We start from the raw sequence: 20,749 nt of genomic DNA, 5'->3' as shown, positions 1-20,749 counted from the left end.
CGTTCTTGCAGATGGTGCGTAACGCTAATGGTGAGACCGATGCTGACCGCATCAGGAGACTTGAGGCCGCTTTGGCATCTATGGCCGAAGGTTTCACTAATCACCTCAACAACAACAACAACAACAACAACAACCATCCGCAACCGACCGTGTTTGATCGCTTTGCTCGTCACCGTCCTCCGACTTACGATGGTGCGAATGATCCTACTGCTTTGGAGGCTTGGATTCGAGAGATCGAGAAGTTGTTCCTGGCTACTGGTTGTCCAGAGGATCACAAGGTGGATATCGCCACCTATTATCTGAAGGACGAGGCCGACAACTGGTGGGCTCTTGCTAGAGCTGGTCTGGAAGTTCAACCAGGATATGGTTGGGCTGTTTTCTCTGAAGCGCTGAAGAAAAGGTTTTATCCCGAGGAGATGCGGGCGAGAAGGAGCGGGAGTTCCTTCGTCTACAACAAGGTTCCATGACCGTTGAGGAGTACACCAACAAGTTCGTGAAGGCATCACGTTTCGTTATTCGTAGCTATGGACGAGGTTTCGAGGACTCGTCGCTATGAGAAGAATCTAGCTCCTAAGGTCCGGACTGCTATGTCTGGCATTCCTTCAACTTGTTTCCAACAGGCTTATGATCGTGCTCTTAGCATCTATGATTCTGTCCTTGCCACCGAGGCTGAGGAGAGTGCGAAGAATAAGTTCATGAAGAGGCCTTATGTTGCTCCTAGTTCTTCCCAGAAGAAACAGAAGTATGAGGCTCGTTCGTATGCTCCGCGTGATCAAGGTCAAGCGAAGAGGGATCTTACTTGCTACAGGTGTGGGAAGGCGTATCACCCGGGTACGACCTGTGCTACTGGTGCCCCGATCACTTGCTTTACTTGCAAGGCTCCGGGACACAAGTCGATCGATTGCCCCCAGAAACCAAAAACGGAAGCGCCAAAGGTGGATGCTCCGAAGGCTGGTCGAGTGTTTGTTATGAGTCGTGCTGAGGCTGATGCTAATCCAGATGTGGTTACGGGTACCTTTCTCGTTCATTCTTTATCTGCTTTTGTTCTTTTTGATACGGGTGCATCGATGTCTTTCGTATCCGAATCCTTTTCCGTCCGTGCTGGACTCTCTTCTTCTTCATCCGTTCATACCTCTATATCCCTTCCTACGGGTGAGATCGTTTCTTGCTCCGTTCTTTTCAAGGACGTGCCTGTCAATATCGCAGGGGCGATCCTTCCTGCCGATCTCGTCCAATTCAAACTCGGAGAGTTTGATGTAATTTTGGGTATGGATTGGTTATCTCGCTATGACGCTAGGTTCCTGTGTCGTGATCAGAAGATCGTGCTTAAGGGTCCCACAGGTTCGAGAGTTTCTTACCAAGGTGTTAGGGTTACACCTACGGTCAAGTGGGTTTCTGCTATGAAGATGGTTAACATGGGTAGAAAGGGTTATCAGATCTATCTGTGTAGTGTTCATGGTGTTTCAGTTGAGCCTAAGCTAGAGGATATCCCTGTGGTTAGGGAGTTTCCCGATGTCTTTCCTGAGGATTTACCTGGTATTCCTCCTGAGCGAGATGTGGAATTCTCGATTGAGTTGCTACCTGGAACTGGTCCCATTTCGAAAGCTCCATATCGTATGGCACCAGCTGAGTTACAGGAACTTAAGAAGCAACTTGAGGAGATGATCGATAAGGGTTTTATCCGACCGAGTGCTTCGCCGTGGGGTGCTTCTGTTTTGTTCGTCAAGAAGAAGGATGGTAGTATGCGGTTGTGCATTGACTACATGAGTGAACAAGGTTACTATCAAGAATAAGTATCCTTTGCTGAGGATCGAGGATTTGTTTGATCGACTCCGTGGTGCAAGTGTGTTCTCGAAGATCGATCTGAGGTCAGGTTATCATCAGATTCCAGTTAGGAATAAGGATATTCCTAAGACTGCTTTTCGTTCGAGGTATGGCCACTATGAGTTCGTGGTGATGCCGTTTGGTTTGACGAACGCACCTGCCGTTTTCATGGATCAGATGAACCGCACTTTCAGCGAGTATTTGGATAAGTGTGTCGTGGTGTTCATAGACGACATACTGATTTACTCGAGAGATGAGGCTGAACACGAGAATCACCTTCGTGTTATCTTGGAGATTCTGCAAGTAGCGAAAGTGGTATGCTAAGTTCTCGAAGTGCGAGTTTTGGTTAAAGGAAGTTACCTTCTTGGGTCATGTGATATCTGGCGATGGAGTCATGGTTGATCCGTCGAAGATTCGAGCCGTGGTCGATTGGGAAAGTCCAAAGAATGTGAACGAGGTTCGGAGTTTCCTTGGTCTAGCTGGGTATTATCGTCGGTTTGTTCATGACTTCTCTAAGATCGCGAGACCGATGACTCAGTTAATGAAGAAAGAATCCAAGTTCATTTGGACTGAGGCTTGTGAAGCTGCTTTTCAGGAGTTGAAGAAAAGGTTGACTACCGCTCCTGTGTTGACTCTACCAGAAGATGGCGTTGAGTTCGATGTCTTCTGCGATGCGTCTAAGTTTGGGTTGGGTTGTGTCTTGATGCAGAAGGGTAAGGTTGTGGCTTATGCTTCCCGACAGTTGAAAGTTCACGAGACGAACTATCCGACTCACGATCTTGAGTTAGCAGCAGTGGTGTTTGCACTTAAGCTGTGGCGACACTACTTGTATGGGGTCTCTTGCAACTTTTATACGGATCATAAGAGCTTGAAGTATATCTTCACTCAGAAAGATCTTAACATGAGGCATAGACGTTGGTTGGAGCTGCTTAACGACTACAAGATTGAGCTGCAGTATCATGAGGGTAAGGCAAACGTGGTTGCCGATGCTTTGAGTCGCAAGGTATGTCATGGTATGAGATCCGTGTTAGTGTTACCTGATGACTTGAGTCGAGAGTTCCAGAAGATGAGCCTTGAAGTAGTTCTTCCTGGTACTTTAGATTTGAGTGCGATGGTTGCTGAACCCGAGATCCTTCATGAGATCCGAGTTAAGCAAAGAGAGGATGAATACTTAGAAGGAGTTCGAGTCGCTATAAGCGAAGGGCGCGCCAAAGACTTCGACGTTGGACCTGATGATGGTCTACGATTCCATGGTCGTTGGTGTGTGCCTAGCTGTGAGGTCTTAAAATGTAAGATTCTCAAAGAGGCTCATAGTACTCCCTATTCGGTTCATCCTGGTGGTGATAAGATGTATAAGGATCTGAAGCTAAAGTTTTGGTGGCCGGGTATGAAGAAAGAGATCGCCGAGTTTGTGAGCCGTTGCTTGGTTTGTCAGAAGGTTAAGTTCGAACATCAGAGACCTGGTGGTCTATTGCAACCTTTGGAGATTCCCACCTGGAAATGGGATTCGATTTCGATGGACTTCGTTATGGGTTTGCCGAGGTCGCCGAGAGGGATGAATGCGATTTGGGTCGTGGTTGATCGTTTGACTAAGGTCGCGCATTTCATTCCAATGAAGGAGACTTGGAGTCTCGAGGAACTAGCGAATGCTTATCAGCGTGAGATCATTCGTCTTCATGGGGTTCCTAAGGATATCATCTCCGACCGTGATCCGAGGTTTTGTTCTCAGTTTTGGAAGAAGCTTCAGTTGGCTTTGGGTAGTGAGCTTAAGATGAGTACGACTTTTCATCTTTGCAACGATGGTCGACTGAGCGTACGATTCAGACGCTTGAGGATATGTTGCGAGCTTGTGCTTTGGAATTTCAAGTTAGTTGGGAGAAGAGTTTACCGCTTGTGGAGTTCTCCTACAACAACAGTTATCAAGCTAGTATTCAGATGGCTCCGTTTGAGGCACTTTATGGAAGGAAGTGTCGTAGTCCTTTGTGTTGGGACGATTCTAGTGAGGCACGCGTTCTTGGCCCGAGTTGGTTCAAGAATCGATTGAGCAAGTGAGGTTGATCCGCGAGAAGCATAAGGCAGCCCAGGATCGACAGAAGACGTATGCAGACTTGCGGCGTAGGTCGATTGAGTTTGAGGTTGGCGACAAGGTTTTTCTTAAGGTTTCGCCGATGAAAGGTATTAAGAGGTTTGGGCTAAAGGGCAAGCTTAGTCCTAAGTACATTGGACCGTATGAGGTGCTCGAGAGAGTTGGCGAGGTAGCCTATAGGTTGGCTTTACCTCCGAACTTGTCGAAGGTTCATGATGTTTTCCATGTGTCGCGATTGCGACGTTATCGCATGATGATCCTTCTCATGTTCTACAGGCTGATGTTATCGAGGTTGAACCTAACCCGACTTATGAGGAACGCATGCCCTCGCATTTTGGAACGTCGGGAGAAGAGGTTAAGGAATAAGGTTGTACCTTTGGTTCGGGTTAATGGAGGAGTCGGAAGTTTGAGCAAGAGACTTGGGAAACCGAAGCGTCTATGCGAGAGAAGCATCCACATCTTTTCGAGTGAGGTAGTTCTCTTATCAAGTTTCGAGGACGAAACTTCTTTTTAGGGGGTTGGATTGTAACACCCCTAATTTCCATAATATAATTCTATAATTTTATTTTCCCATATTTCATATTTTATTTTCGGGAAAATATCCGTTTGTCGTCTTTTGGGCTCGTTGGGCTTGAAAAACGGTGAAGATCCGTTCCCTCCTTGGGTCTCACGTGAATCTTAGTGTTGATGGGTGAGTTTTGGGCCTAAACCTAGAATAAACCCATGAGCTTCTCTATAAATATAAGGGGAAACCAAACCCTTGCTCTTCTTTTCTTATAATTCTCACAAAACCCTAAAACCTAATTCTCTCCTCCTCTCTTCCTCCTCGTGCCGCGCGCCACCCCTGCCTAGGGTTTCGTGCCGTCTTTCTTCCTCCTTCGTTCTTCATCGTTCTTTCGTGCTTAGATCGATCCTACTTCTTGGATTTATCTATCCTCTTCGTAAGTTTTTATGTTTCGCGTAGTTTTTATAGTTTTATAGTTTTTATATATATAGTTAGTATATTTATTAGTTTCGTTATCTTTGGCACGTGGATGATTCTTTAAAGGCGTGGAGTTTGCACCTGGAGAAGACGTTTATATCGTTGAAGACGATCTCTAGGGTTTTATTTGCTTAATAAGGTAACTAGGTGTTTTCTTTTAATTGTGTTTATGCCAATCTATGTAATTAATATGATTTAATGATTGTTTTGCATAATTGGTACATGTTTGATTATTTGTTATCATGATTAAATATATTTCGCATGCTTGTATATGTTTTTACGCATTAATTATATATCGTATGTTGCTTATGCATTAAATTATGGGTGTCATGAGCGCAATTAGGGTTTACGAATAAACCCTAGTGGCGGCATGATAGGCGGCCAAGAGTTCCCTCCAAAGTTATAGCTAAAGCTAGTATAACCTTGATGATGATTCAAGTGTTATAGCTAAAGTTAATACAACTTTGGGTAGTTACTCTAGTTATGGCTGAAACAGGTATAACCTTGGGAATATGAATTCAAGGTTATAACTGAACCTACTATAACATTGAAGTGCGAGTCAAGGTTATAGCTGTAACTAATATAACCCTGGGATTATGGCTCAAGGTTATGGTTAATGCTAGTATAACTTTGAGTTTCGTATCAAGGTTATAGTTGAGGTAGGTATAACTTCAAGTTATATATGTTGAAGTTATAGTCGAGGTTAGTATAGCCTCACGTCTAATGTTCATGTTATGGTTAAGGTTACTATAACATTGATCATTAATAATTGCTTCATATGTAGAGTTACATCCAGTTGTAGTATAACATTATGTTAGCTTATGTCTTTGGTTACTCTATTCATATGATAAGTGGTATAGTCGGTTACACTATTCTACGAGTCGAGTTGTGATGTTTGTTCATGCATTGTTGGTGCTGTTAGTTATACTGTGTACTTGTTACTTGGTTGGTTGTATAGATGACGATAGTATCAGTTATATACTATCGGAATGAACAAACGCCACCCTTCGGGGATTCTTATGGTCTATGGTCGGGGGGGTAGCAGAGGCAGTTCGTTATACGCTCTGTTCCCCGAGTGTCGTTCGGTGTAACGAGAGCGATTCGTTATACGCTCTGTGTTTCATCGAGAGGTCGGCCAGTCTTAGGCATGTAGGCGGTGGTTATACGCTACACATAGTGTGGATGCGATTCGTTATACGGTCCACATGGATGCGATTCGTTATACGGTCCATACCGACTATGGAGGCGATTCGTTATACGCTCCATATCTAGAGCGATTCGTTATACGCTCTAGTGGTTAGAGGCAGTTCGTTATACGCTCTAACGACGTTCATTCTATACGTTGTGTTTGTTGCTAGGGGCAGTTCGTTATACGCTCTAGTGGTTGGAGGCAGTTCGTTATACGCTCCATTAGTCAGAGGCAGTTCGTTATACGCTCTGAGGGTTGTTTGGTTTGGTTATGGTTGCATTGAGTTTGATTGTCCTAAGTTTCTACATGGTGTCGTAACATGAGTTGTTGTCATGTGTCGTCTCATGTGGTTTAATTTGGAGTTATTAATTAGGTGGTTGTCCTAACATGTCCTGGTTTAATGGCATGTTATGTCGGATTTTCATGAGTATAGATGGTCTCACATGTTTACTAGTTTTGCATTTCAATTGTTAATGATTGTTAGTTATATTCAATTGTTGTAAACATGACTGGGAGAGCATCTAGTTACTCCCGACTGATTGTCGACCTCCCTTTCAGGTTGTTCAGTTCGTTGCTGTTTGGTTGATGCTTGCTTGGGGAATGTGCGAAGCGAGCTTAATAATAAATTAGGACTTTGGTTTTATGTTTTAAGAACCTTTCGAATAATGTATTAGTTTGTTTTGGAGTTAGTAGCGAACCGGATTTGGGCTTGGTGTTTCCGCCACCTTGACCCTTTTATCAGTATCGTACTCTGATATTCGTTTTATATAAGTTTTCCCTTTGTTTTATAATCCGGGTTGTTACAGTTCTTTTATTCTTTTCTTTCTTTTTTTCAAATTATCCGTTTTAAAAGGTATTTTCGACATAAATCGCCTATTCCAATGTAATATTGTAATTTTAATTATTGTAATTTTCATTTATTGTATTTATCATTGTATTTTGCATTGTTTGTATGTTTTCACATGTAATTGAACATTAAATCCTACTTTGACCCAATTGTATGCTAAACTAATTGTTAACCGACTTAGTGTAATTCTCACATGCTAGGATTAAAACTTGGATGTTGCATTGCATGCATATAACCGACGATATATCAAGTACGAATAACTTCCCTAATCATTAGTAGAGGCCGCTATCGAGGCGGGCGGGATTAGGTGTTCGATCAAAAGAGCTTCCTAATACGTACCCTCACCCCTTACTCCACATCTCCGTGAGCACCCGTGTTCATTGGCATCCACGAGAGTCATTCTAGACATAGAATGCTAAGGGTAACGATTGCTTAGTGTTCATGTCTCTACTTTATGTCTTGACATGACATGAAGTATTCGAACGGTTCCAATTTCCCATAAAAATTGGTGGCGACTCCAACCAAAATGCAAACGCTTGTTTCTCTTTCCTCCCAAGCACCCCCGTGGGCCCCCGCTGTCCACAAATTGATGCTTATATTCAAACCCTTTCCAAAGTTGTTGGCAGGTTATAACTCATTTTAATGTAGATAGTTATTTTATGGAGTTGGTTTGATTGATTAATTTTAGGGTTTGTACCCCCTCGTCATAATCATTTGTTCGCCCTTGACTAAAATACCGCTCAGGAAGAATAGATAATTAAACATATAATTGGAACGTAGGGATTATATACATTCTTGATGTTTTATTTTCTTTTTGAAGTTGAGGCAAATCGGCTATGGACATCATGGGAATGTATTAGGCATTGACGGAATTACGTGGGCTTGAAAATTTGAAATTTTCAGTTAAAACTATTAATATTTTTTTTTTGTCTCCTTTAGTCATTGTTTACCTTAATGCAATACAAGTTTCCTTGAATATTTTTGCGCCTGTATTACAAATCTTGGTTCCGCCATTCGTAGTAATTTGTAATACAAAAGACCTTGTTAATCCTCATGTGCTTGCTTGGAGCTTTGCGTTGATTTGAGTCATGTATGAGATTTTATTAGTTTCTATCTTCCATTTCGCTCAATTAGACCCACTTGACGGTTTTCAAGGATAAAAAAAAATCAAATGAAATTGAGTAGCGGGGAATAGTAAAAAGAATTGAACCGTTTGTTTTCATTTAGGGCTAGTGGTCTAGGTTGGGAAAAGAAAGATTTGGATCCCCTCCATTGTTTTTACATGTGACTACTATGTGAGCATATGACTGTTCACAAGTAAATTATAATTGGGTTTTTCTATGGTATACCCCTCAATGTTTTACTTTTCTATAGTATACCCCTACTTTTACAAAAACACATAGAATACCCCTGAACTTTCTCAAATGTTCCTTCCGTAACCAAAAATCAACATTCCGTTACTATTTTCCGTTATGGCATGATTTGTGGTTAATTAACCCCAAAGTTAGATCTACTAACCCTTCTTCTACTTCTAAAACCTTCTTTCCACCTCTATTTCATCTCCTTCAACTTGTTCTACCTACATAAGTCCTTCCTCTATTACTTTTCTCGACTTTTGTTTCATTTTTTACTATCCTCAAACTATCATTGTCGGAAAAAATTTTGGTACTAAATTTCACAATACTTCATCTTAATTATTAATCCATTGATAATGTTTCTCAATGTTTTACATTGATATTTCTTAAAACACCTTATTTTGGTGAAGATTAGTGTTAATTCTTCTCTTAGTTTGTACAAAAAATCAGCCAAATTTTACACAGTTTGGGACATATTTGAAGCAAAATCAATTTGGGGATATTGTCACCTTTGCAAATTAGTGTTTGTTACTTGACAACAACAGTCAATAGAGAGCATCGACAGCATCAGTTATGGGTAGTAAGTGGTAATGATTAATGAGCATGCGCGCTGGTATGAGGTGAAAATGGTGGTTGATTTAGAGGTTTTGCCGAATAATCAATTGGTAGAGAATGGTGGTGGTGTGCTAAAACAATGGAGGTTGATAATGGAAAGAGTGAAAGTGGTGGAAAATCGTGGATAGTGAGGAAAAGATAGAGATTAGAGAACTTCTGAAGATGGTTGGTTCTTGTTTGAAAAAGATTGAATAGGGATTAGGGTTAATAAATGTTACTCCGTACTTTACACTGATTTAACTGCCAACTCATCAATTAACTGTTAATGATACGAAATTGATGTAGAGATTGAGTGTTTAAGAAATAAAGCAGAAGCTTTTCCGTTTACATGATTTGTAAACCATAGGTTCAACGAGTTTCGTTCCGAATTTCGTTATTGTTTGACGCGCTTTCGAACATTAACACGAGTTATAATCAATAGGTCTTGATTATAATTCACCATTGGTTGAGCTATAGGTCTAGCTCAAGCAAATATTCTTTTATTTTCTTGTTCGTTTATATTACAAAAAACACATAAAAATAATTAAGTTCACGTTCTGATTCAAACAGTTCACTAAACCGTTCAAATCATATATATCCGACAATCAAACAGTGTTCAGCACTGTCCAGTTTTGTTAATTCCGCTACAACTCTAACGAATCTTATTCTTTTGAGTAATTTTATTATCATTAGTGGTATCAGAGCTCCGGCTCTTGATTTCCTTAAAACAAGACGGTCCTATGGGGGAAAGGAAGATGGAACTTATCAACACGGAGCAACAAGATCAACTCTTTCATACCAAGTGCCAAGTGAATGATCGATGGTGTAGTGTTATCATAGATGGAGGAAGTTGCACCAATGCTGCCTCATCCGAGATGGTAAGTAAACTTGTTTTGTCAACTAGAAATCATCCTATACCATACACTTTACATTGGCTAGATAATGATAAGAAGGTGAAAGTCTCACAACAAGTTCGAGTTTGTTTTGCAATGGGTCCTTACAAAGATGAGGTTTTATGCGATGTAGTCCCTATGGATGCTTGTCATATTATTTTAGGGAGACCTTGGCAATTTGATAGAGATGTGACACATAAAGGTCGAAGCAATGACTATATTCTATCATCTAGTGGAAAGAAAATCGTCTTGAGGCCTATGTCGTCCGAAGCAATTTATGTTATGCATTCTGGTCGTGACAAAAGATCGAGTCTAACAATGTTTGCTATGGAAGACGAACTTGACCAAGAGCTAAACAAGGAAGAGTTTAAAGACAACACCATTGATTCTTTTCTGTATTTAAATCATCCACCAACATTTGACGATTATGGTGATGAAGAAACGGTTGATGCTCTTGATGATGAAGTTTCAAAGATTGTGAATTTAGATGAGGATGATAACAAAAAAGAAGAGAAAAAAGAAATTGTTGAAGAATTGACATTGGACATTAATTCGATTCATAACAATCTAATTCATGTCAAACCAACATTGATGAAGGGAAAATATAAATCAGCATTGGAATCATATATAGATGAGTTCTTATATGGTGATAGGTATTCTGATCTTACTGTCTTCACTTCGGTATTAATGGGGAATTATGAAGATATTGAAGGCAATGATAACTTCTTATTTGGCTCAATAGAGTTGAAAGAGGTGCATAGTTCTTATATGGTCGGTATTCAAATGGATGTGAATGCTGCAACTGTTAAAAGATCATCATGTTCACTTGATCTTGAATATGCAGATATTAACAAGTTTCTAATTCTTGTGCACAGAGGGTGGAGGGGTGGAAGGCACGAGACGAGTTTGGAAGGAAACAAGATAGATGAGCTTGAAGTTTTTATTGAAGATGATGAACTAAAAGATAATTCAAGTTTATTACTATTTCTTATAAATGAATTTGCATCCAGGTTTGTGAAGTTCATATTTAATCCCGGAGGATTGAAGAATCATGAATTGAGGACAATTCCTTTCAAAGGGGGAGGGGATGATACGAAATTGATGCAGAGATTGAGTGTTTAAGAAATAAAGCAGAAGCTTTTCCGTTTACATGATTTGTAAACCATAGGTTCGACGAGTTTCGTTCCGAATTTCGTTATTGTTTGACGCGCTTTCGAACATTAACACGAGTTATAATCAATTGGTCTTGATTATAATTCACCATTGGTTGAGCTATAGGTCTTGCTCAAGCAAATATTCTTTTATTTTCTTGTTTGTTTATATTACAAAAAACACATAAAAATAATTAAGTTCACGTTCAGATTCAAACAGTTCACTAAACCGTTTAAATCATATAAATCCGACAATCAAACAGTCTTCAGCACTGTCCAGTTTTGTTAATTCCGCTGCAACTCTAACGAATCTTATTCTTTTGAGTAATTTTCGTATCAGTTAATATTGCCGGAATTTTGACAATTGGTCATGGTTTGGAATTACTAACAAAGTTTAGGGGTACATGGTATAATTTTTAAAAAGTGAGGGTACAAGCTAGAAAGGTAAAAATTTGAGGAGTACACTGTAGACAAACCCATTATAATTTTTGAATTCATCTGTGGATGTTTGCTTTCTCGTCTGTCTACGACAATTTGTTTCCTTAACTTGCTTTATAAATTTCAATTTGACTGATTACATTGTGTATATGAATGAATGAATCAGTAAGGAAGAGGCGATTAAGAAGATTTACAATGTCTCCTGTGAGGGATACTTTGGGTTCGGTTGTGAAGTTGATGAAGAGACTGCAAAAAAGATGGAAGGTAATGTGGCTTTCTATGTTGAATTGGCTTGTTTAGTTATATACTACTCCGTATGCATTTATTCATCTGGAAGTTGGTTTGCATGTAGGTTTGCCGGGTGTTTTTTGCGTTCTTCCGGATTCCTATGCTGACCCTGAGTACAATGACTATGGAGGTAAACATATTGTATTCCATCCCCATATATATATATATATATATATATATATATATATATATATATATATATATATATATATATATATATATATATATATATATATATATATATAGAATCGGGATCCTGTACGAACCAAATTAAGTTACGAACCGTACGAACTGAATAAAAACTCTCAGATTAAAGAACGCAGGCCCACCCACGTGACATACTTTTACCTCTAAGTCTCTCACAAAACTCAAACCCAGTAACATTACTCCTACCTACCACACTCAAATCTCACCAAATCTAATAAACTAAACTTTCCAATTCCCATCAATTCCCATCTTCATTCATCTGACCTGCTGCCACTGTCGGATAACGTCCGGCGAGTCTCCGGCGACCACCATTAATAAACATCTCTTGCCGTCACTCACCTCAATCCCTCGTCACGCACCGTGTTCACCGTTGTTTTTTTAGATCTAACAAAAACCGAATTGAATTTCGAAAAAATAATGGTGTTAATAGCCTATTCGAAAGATTTATAATCAGAAAAGCTCCTCCTTTGCCGTTATGAATCGAGTTATAGTTTTGATAGCGGTGATTATATGCCGGAGCTGGGTGGCGAGGAAGCAGATTCATGGTGGTGTGAAAGAAGTGCGATTTCTGACATTTCTTCTAGTGGTGGTCGGTGTTGTTGTCCGACGGGATATCTGGGTAAGCATGAGGTTAGTGTGGGTATGTGGTCGGGCGTTGGGTTGTCGTGGTTGTCGTCTGACATTGTTGGTGATATCGTTTTATGTCGCCTGAGATTAAGTAGGTGTGGTCGTGGTAGTGTATAATAGAAATATATCATTAAGTCGTCCACCCCAACCTCAGCTTACCACCAATCCTTATCCACCCGAACACCACCATATCACCGTCGGAGCCCCGACATCAAACCCGTTGGTGCACCACCTGAGATCCGTCGTCTGTGTTACTCGCGCACTTCTTTTTCATCTTTTTCTTCAAGCCTAATTAATTTTCGATTTTCGCCAATAATCGATTCAATTACAGTCCAAATATTCCGACATGGTGATTAATGCGGCTAACTTTTCATAAATCTCCTCCATTTTTCGTAGATCTAGTACTTAAGAGATGAAATTTTAGTCCAAATATTCTGACATCGTGTTCGCCAACAACGCTGCCGGTTTGTGTGGGTGTGGAGGTTGTGGATCCGTGGTTGTCTAGGTCGGTGGATGGTGGTTGTGGCAGCGGTGGTTTAGGTCGCTGTATTGTGGTCTAACTCGTCACTCGAAATCTCAGATCTACAAATAGTTTTTAATTTCTTAAATTTTTGAACATTAATTTTGAAAAGATCAGATCTACAAATTTGTAAGCAAAATTTCACATATCTGAGTGCATTTGATGATTTCTGGTGATATTTTGAATATGAAACGTTATGCTAAGAAATAGTTAATTGCAACGGTGGTGTCGGTGGCAACGGTAGCGCTGCTGGTGGGGGTGGTCACAGTGGTGGTGGTAGCGAGTGGTGGTGAATTTGGTGTTAGTGGCGGCATGGTTATGGGAGGAGTGTGGGGTAGTGAGACGATAAAAAATGGTGGAAAGTGGCATAGTGGCAGTTGTGATGGTGGTGGCGGCGGCGGTGGTGACGGTGGAGTGGTGGTGGTAGTGTAATGGTGGTGGCAGCGGTGTACTGGTGGCGGCAGCGGTGGTGGTGGTGAAGGTGGGGTAGTGGTTACACAAAATACCACGACGGATACACTTCGTATTACCACCGGATACACCTCGTATTACTACAGGATACATGTGTATCTAGTAGTAATACCATGTTGTGTATCCGGAAGTATGAACTTGTGTATCCAGATGTATTATACTGTGTATCTGATAATTATTATACCACCCTAGATACACACGGTATTAATACGAGATACATGTGTATCCGGCAGTATAACCATGTGTATCTGGTATTAATATGATGCGTATACGGAAGTATAGATCTGTGTATCCAGAAATATTATAATGTCATGTGTATCCGCAAAAAATATAAAATGTATCCGTAAAAAAATTAGTTTAAAAAAGTGTAAAAGTGTATCTATAATTTTAGTGTTAAAAATTTTGTATTTACATATGTAATAAAATGTATCTAATAAAAAGTGTATGTAGTAAAGAAACAAAGTGTATCTGAAAAAAAAAAAAAAAAAAGGTCAAAATAAGCCAGTTCGTACGTTAAGGCAGTTCGTACCTGAACCCGCCCCTATATATATATATATTGATAGATATATAGATAGATAATTTCGTTTTTCATGGAATCCTTCCTAAGAAAAACAAAATGATACTTTTGATGATAAACTTAAATACTCATGAATTGTATTAACCAAACCTCATAGATATTATCTCATTTTACCATTTGATTTTAGTTATTAAGAGTGTTTACTTGAGAATATTTTCACAATCTATACAATAGTTGGTAATTTGGTACTTTATAAAGATGATAATAGAAAATAATAGTAGTAAATTAAATTTGATAAAATTTACACACTACATATATTTGGAGGGAGGAATTTATATTCGTATTAGTAGACCACCAAATTGGTGTAAGGCAACTCACTACTAGTTTGTAGTTTGTACATACATTTTAGACACTAAAATGTGCTATCCATCTTATTCTCTGCAGCGGAGCTGTTTGTTAACGGTGAAATCGTCCAGAGATCTCCAGAAAGGAAAAGGAGAGTTGAGACAATTGCTCCAAGACATGGTGATAGGCCAAGATCTGGTGATAGAAGTCGTTATAAGACGAGGGAAACGAGGATGTAGCAAATTAGCCCAAAAACTCTGTGCAATTCAATCCCCTAAATTTCACTTGTAGCAAATTACCCTCGTAAGTTTTTTAAAATGTGCAATCAACCCAAATCAATTTTTCTAGCATTGTTTTTAACTAAAACTTATTATTTTCTATTACAAAAATCATTTTAAATATATCTATTAAAAATTAAATACGAGTAGAATATTTACATATTCACCAAAAATGTGAACCAAATTTAAGATCAAAAATTTTTTTTTTTTTTTGGCGGAAAGACGGAACTTAATTAAAAAATAGAGTAATCGAAGAGTACATCAAGGGGGCGGGTTTGGGGATAGAGTTACAATATCCGAATCAATTTTACAAAAGTTGTCAACAAAGCTTGGAGCATGCTGCCAGCAAAAACTTCCATCACAAGGGGATCGGTCATCTAGAGAAAAACGGGCAAGAGAATCATCAACCAAGTTGGTTAATCTTCCTTCAAAAAGGATCTTCAAATACGTAGAGGCTCTTAAACGTTCCCTGCACTCCATGATGATGTTAGCAAGAGGACACAAAGGGGTTATAATGGAGTCAATAAGTGTTACAACAACTTTACAATCCGAACTGATGATAAAAGTACCCTCGGACATACTCGCGTACTTAATTCCCTCTCTAATAGCAAAGAGTTCACATGCTAAGGGGTTAGGAGCAAGACAACGACGCGCCCACCCAAAAATCCAACTCCCATTCTTATCTCTAACCACCCCCCCTATACCACAAGAGAGAGAGAGGTAGAGCAAAAGGACGCATCAACATTATTTTTTAAGCAAGAATCAGGGGGGGGGGGGGGGGGGAAACCAGGGGCCACATGAAGGGCTATAAGGCAGGTTATGGGTGAGAGGGGGGAGAGCCAAAGGGGATGGGGAAGGTTGGGCAGAAGCCCAAGAGAAGGTAAGGTGGTAGACACGGTCAAGACAAGGTTTATGGGAGAGTGGGGATGAGTAACTAAACAAACGCTCATTACGCCTAATCCAAAGATTCCAAAGGATAAAGGAAAAGAGAGTGGGCCAGAGAACCCGAGGAGAGCTAAGGTTTGAGGTGAGCCAGTCTCGAAGATTGGATGTGAAGAAGTCAGGGGAGATGGTGATGGAGTTCCAGATTGAACGAGAGAAAGGGCAATCGCGGAGAATGTGAATGGAGTTTTCTATGGTGAGGGGGCGGACATCGCGAAGGGGGGGAGTGAGAGATCGATCTAGTGAAAAGAGTAGAACGGTGAGGAAGCTTGTCCCACCAGGTAAGCCACAAAAAGACACAAATCCTAGGTTGGGTAGGGACTTTCCAAATCCATCCTAGGTCAACCACGGAGGGCGAGGGGCTGACATCAAAGGAGCTATCAAGAAGGCTGTTATAAGCAAGGTGGAGGGAAAAGGAATTGCTACTAGTGAAGGAGGAGGTAGCAACATCAGTTCTAGGAGACAAAGGGAGAGGGGTAGAGAGGATGATGTTATAGATTTCAGTCGGGATGGGGAAGTCCACGCGACTAAGGTCCCAACAACCGTTGGAGATGATGGAGCTAAGAGGGGTAGTGGATGCCGAGACAGAGAGGGGACCATGAAGGAGAGGTCTGAGAGCACCAACGGGGAACCACGAGTCAAACCAAAGGCTAATATCAGAACCATCGCCTATGGACCAGGTTAAAAAGTTAGCAAAGGAGGGCCAACCTTTCCCAATGTATTTCCATATGTGAGAGCCTCTAGAAAAGGAGGATGGGTGAGGTCTATTAGAAATATATTTGCTACAGAGGGCAGTGCTAGCAAGATTGGACTGTAAAAACCAAGTTCTCCAACACAAGCGATTAGCGTAGGCAAGGTTAAGACAAGGCGAGCTTCTAATACTCAATCCCCCGGCAGATTTCGCTTTAATGATTGTGCTCCAATTGACAAGATGAATCTTATTAGCAGGCGCGTTCCCCGACCAAAGAAAACCCCTTACAATTTTATCGATGCTCCTAAGGGAGGAGGAAGGGAGAGCGATGCATTGCATAAGATGAGCAGGAATAGCATTAAGGGTGGACTGAATGAGGGAAATCCTACCAGCACGAGAGAGAAACTTGTTTTTTCGGCTTGTATGTTTTGCTTGAATTTTATCAATGGTAGGTTGGACATCACCTCTAGAGGGGTTTCTAGTGGTGAGGGAAAATCCCAGGTAAGTGCCAAGGGAGGAGGAGTGTTTCATATCGAGGGCGGTCTCAAACATGAGATGAGAGTCAAAAGGGGTAGAAGGAGAGAAATGAATCTTGCTCTTGTTAAAGTTTATTTTCTGACCAGAGGAGAGGCAAAACTCATTGAGGGTACTTTGGAGAGTACAAAGGTTTCTCTCTGTGGCACTACCAAAGAGGAGGATGTCGTCGAAAAAAGGAGGTGCGAGAAAGTGGCACCTCCTCTCCCAAGGGAGAAGGGAGTCCAATCAAGATCAATGCATGACTGGTGAATGAGCGAGGAGAGGGCATCCATGCAAATAATAAAAAGATAGGGAGAGAGGGGGTCGCCTTGTCGAATGCCTCGAGAGGGAGAAAAATCATGGGTGGGGGTTCCATTTATAAGGACATGTGTTGAGGTGGAGGAAACACAATTCATGATGAGGTCAATAATGTCTTTATCAAGACGACACTTAATGAGACACTTATGGATGAAGCTCCATTCGATTCTATTAAATGCTTTTTCAAGATCAAGTTTGATGGCAAACCATCCAGACTTGGCCTTGGAAAGTTTCATAGAATGAAGGATTTCAGAGGTGATGATATAGTTTGTGTCGGTGCCACGGCCTGGGATATAGCTGCCCTGATAAGGGGAGATGATGGAGTGCATGAAGGGTTTGAGTTTATTGACTATGATCTTGGTGATGATCTTGTAAGAGGTGTTACAAAGGCTAATTGGTCTAAATTGGCGGATGTTTTGGGGATGGGGAATCTTAGGGATAAGGGAAATGGAGGTTCTATTGGTGGCAGGGGGAATAATTTTGCTCTCAAAGATGTCAAAGATGAAGCGGACCAAGTCTCCATTGATAATCTCCCAGCAACTTTTGAAAAAACCAGCATGGAACCCATCAGGCCCAGGGGCTTTTCGGGAGCCAAGAGAAAAGAGAGCATTTTCAATCTCATCAAGCGAAGAAAGAGAGAAAGGAAAGATAGGATTAATGACCACAAGGGTAGTGAAAGGGGAGTGGGGCAGATCAGAGGAAAAGAGGTTGGAAAACTAAGTGACAATATGGCTGTGAAGGTCATGGGTGGAAGATATGGTGACACCCACATCAGACTCAAGAGAGATGATCCTGTTATGATTACGGCGGTGGATGACATTTTTTGAAAAAAGCTAGTGTTCATGTCACCATTAGCCAACCAATCACAGCGGGACCGGTCTCTCCAAAAGGATTGCTCTTGTTCAAGGATAAGGTTGAGGTCATGAGTAAGGGTATTGTTGAGGTTGTGAAGGAAGGAAGAAGAAGGATAGAGGCAGAGGCTCTTCTGGACTCCATGAAGTCGTGCAAGGAGTCTGTTTTTATTGTTGTGAAGCTTACCAAGATTGAGTTTAGCCCACCGGGACAGCTCATTGGTGAGAATGTTCATCTTTCTACTAAAATTTCCACCAGACTCAACCCAAACAAAGGTAGTGAGCGGTATAAAGGAAGGTTCAGAAAGACAATACGACTCAAATTTGAACGGTTTTGGCACTTTATTACACGGGAGGCTGGTCTTGAGAAGGATGGGGCAATGGTCAGAGGAGAGACGAGGGAGGTGGACAAGATGGGAGTTAGGGTGGGAGTCAAGCCAAGATTGATTAACCCAAGCGTGATCAAGTCTTTCTAAAATAGGGGAATTTTTCCTGCGATTAGTCCAAGTGTACTTAGGTCCGGTAAAGCCAAGGTCACAGAGGCAGCAATTATCCATGGTATCTTTATACATTCTCGTTCTATAAGTCTTAATCGGATTTCCCCCAAATTTTTCATTAGCACAAATTACTTCATTGAAGTCGCCGATGCAGACCCATGGGAGAGAAATATTGCCAGCAATTTCAGTTAAATCGTGCCACAACAATTTACGGAATTTGAATTTGGTACTAGCATAAATAGCAGAAAGAAAGTAAGTAAATTTATTTTCTTTTACCTCAACCACCACATTAAGAGAATGATTGATTTTGATGAAAGGGATGACATCCACATCCGAGGACTTCCAAAGCATAATGATGCCACCAGAGAAGCCAATCGGATCCAGTATCTCAAAGGAATCAAAAGGAAGACCTTTCACAATGGTTAACGCGTTCGAATTAGCAACCATAGTTTCGGTAAGAATAACAATACTCGGCTGATGGGTACGGTTAAGTTGAAGAAAATGCCTGGTGAAGGATGGCCTAGCTATACCTCTACAATTCCAACAGAGGATCGTCATGCTAACATGTATCGGGAAGTTTTCTTCCTGCTCCTTTCGAGCAATTGGACATTCTGCCTCCATTACTAGATCTAACCTTTTCTCTTGTTTTTTTATGAAGACGTATCGTTCTGTTGGCTGTATTTCCACCGATGTTAGGCGGTGGTTCGACCAATCCACGTTTGTCCATGTTACCCAAAGAACTAATTGTCTCATTCTTACAGCCGTGCGGACCAGAATCATCGAGGTCGAGTAGCTTGCCATCATAATATCCTTCGGGTTTGAGTTCAACAAACAGATTTTTCTCGATTGAGGGAATATCGGGGAGGGGTCGGTGAGGCACGCCAGAGAGCCGTGTATCACTTACCTGGTCTTTTTCGTTGGTGGGACATTTACCCACCACTTGATGAAAATTAGGAGAGCCCGAGGAAGAGATACGAGGTCGGATAAGTCCGGCAGATGGGGTGGGATTAGATGGAGGAGTTTGCATGGGGTTTGTCTTGGGGAGGCTATGATTTTCCTGAGTTGATCGACGGTTAGAGGAGGCGAGCCTGGGAGATGATCTAGTAGGTATCTGGTTTCGTTGATGGAGAACTCCGGATAGGCCAACAATGGCGGGCTCAAGCACGGGATTATCGCTAGATCGGAACGGGAGAGATACACACTCACTGGTAAGTTGGGGCGGGGTTTCTCAATGTTCATCATGGACATTGTTGTGGGGAGGTGAAGGTTGTAGGAGTAGATGAGTGGTGAGTGGGGTGGGAATAGATCTGGGTGAGAGATGGAATTTGGGCATGTAACTTTTCATTGTAACTTTAGTAAAAAAATAAAAATTCTCATTTTATGAATACTCTTTTTACCAAAATAAAAAAAATATATATTTGATTATGCTACCTAATAATTAGGAATTTTAGGAATAATATTTGCTCAATAATTTTGACTTTTAATAACAGTAAATATATTTAATTTAGTAAATTTCATTAATTTTATTATTAAAAATGAAATATGTGGTGAATTGCACATTAAGAGAAATTTATGGGGCTTATTTGCTACATTTATAAGTTAAGGGACTTAATTATACATACTATCAAACTTATGGGGTGATTTACTATATTTCGCTGATGAGGGAAAACATGAGGTGATCTCGAGTGGACCGTGGCAATCGAATTGGTTTATGTAAGAAAGTTGAATTGAACTAGCTTGGAGGTCCGGTGCCAAAAAAAAATAAGAGGCCCCAAACTTTACAAAATTCAGAAACGACTGATCGAAGCCAAATTCCAAAATTATCGTTGCGGCGGTATGGTTTGAATTAGAATCCGACAAAACAAAATCCTCTAATCTCCGACTAATAACTGCAAATTCATAAAGCAAATAAACAATAAGACAATACCATAAAATAAAATTAGAGACAAATTCACAAGAAATCATTAGTTAGTTACAACGGCAATCGACCAATATAAAAAGTTCAGGTCGAATTAGATAAAGTATGTGTTTGGCCACACTTTTAAAAGTGTTTTTTCACTACATAAACACAAACTAGGACAAACGCTAATTTTCAAAAAAAACTAAAACTGTTTTTTTTAAGCCCGAACATCAAATTTGACCCCTAGAAATAGAAGCAGCAAATAGCTACTTCTGTTTCTACTTCTGCTTCTTATTTCCTTTCTTATTTCCTTTTAACCGATTGCAAAACCCTAACAAGCCTCATCACTAAAATTTGTTTTATGATCTCATACTACAATACAATTTTCAAGCAAATTATACGAATTCAGTCATTGGGCCGTT

General features: G+C 40.6%; 1 protein-coding gene across 1 annotated transcript in view; it reads left to right on the top strand.

Annotated features, from left to right (window-relative positions):
- Positions 1-14,573, top strand: part of LOC141588701 (multiple organellar RNA editing factor 2, chloroplastic-like) — a gene marked incomplete at its 5' end in the record, with an annotated part of 46,065 nt that extends 31,492 nt beyond the window's left edge. Inside the window, 4 exons of the mRNA XM_074410129.1 lie at positions 7,514-7,554; positions 11,526-11,623; positions 11,712-11,777; positions 14,434-14,573. Coding sequence (XP_074266230.1) covers positions 7,514-7,554; positions 11,526-11,623; positions 11,712-11,777; positions 14,434-14,573 — 345 coding nt within the window. The remainder of the gene's footprint in view (positions 1-7,513; positions 7,555-11,525; positions 11,624-11,711; positions 11,778-14,433) is intronic.
- Between the last annotated feature and the right edge of the window lie 6,176 nt (positions 14,574-20,749).

The sequence above is a fragment of the Silene latifolia genome, chromosome 6, assembly GCF_048544455.1.
Source record: "Silene latifolia isolate original U9 population chromosome 6, ASM4854445v1, whole genome shotgun sequence".
Classification (NCBI taxonomy): Eukaryota; Viridiplantae; Streptophyta; class Magnoliopsida; order Caryophyllales; family Caryophyllaceae; genus Silene; species Silene latifolia.
The sequence above is the reverse complement of the archived record's forward strand: the minus strand, read 5'-3'. Positions and strand labels throughout refer to the sequence as shown.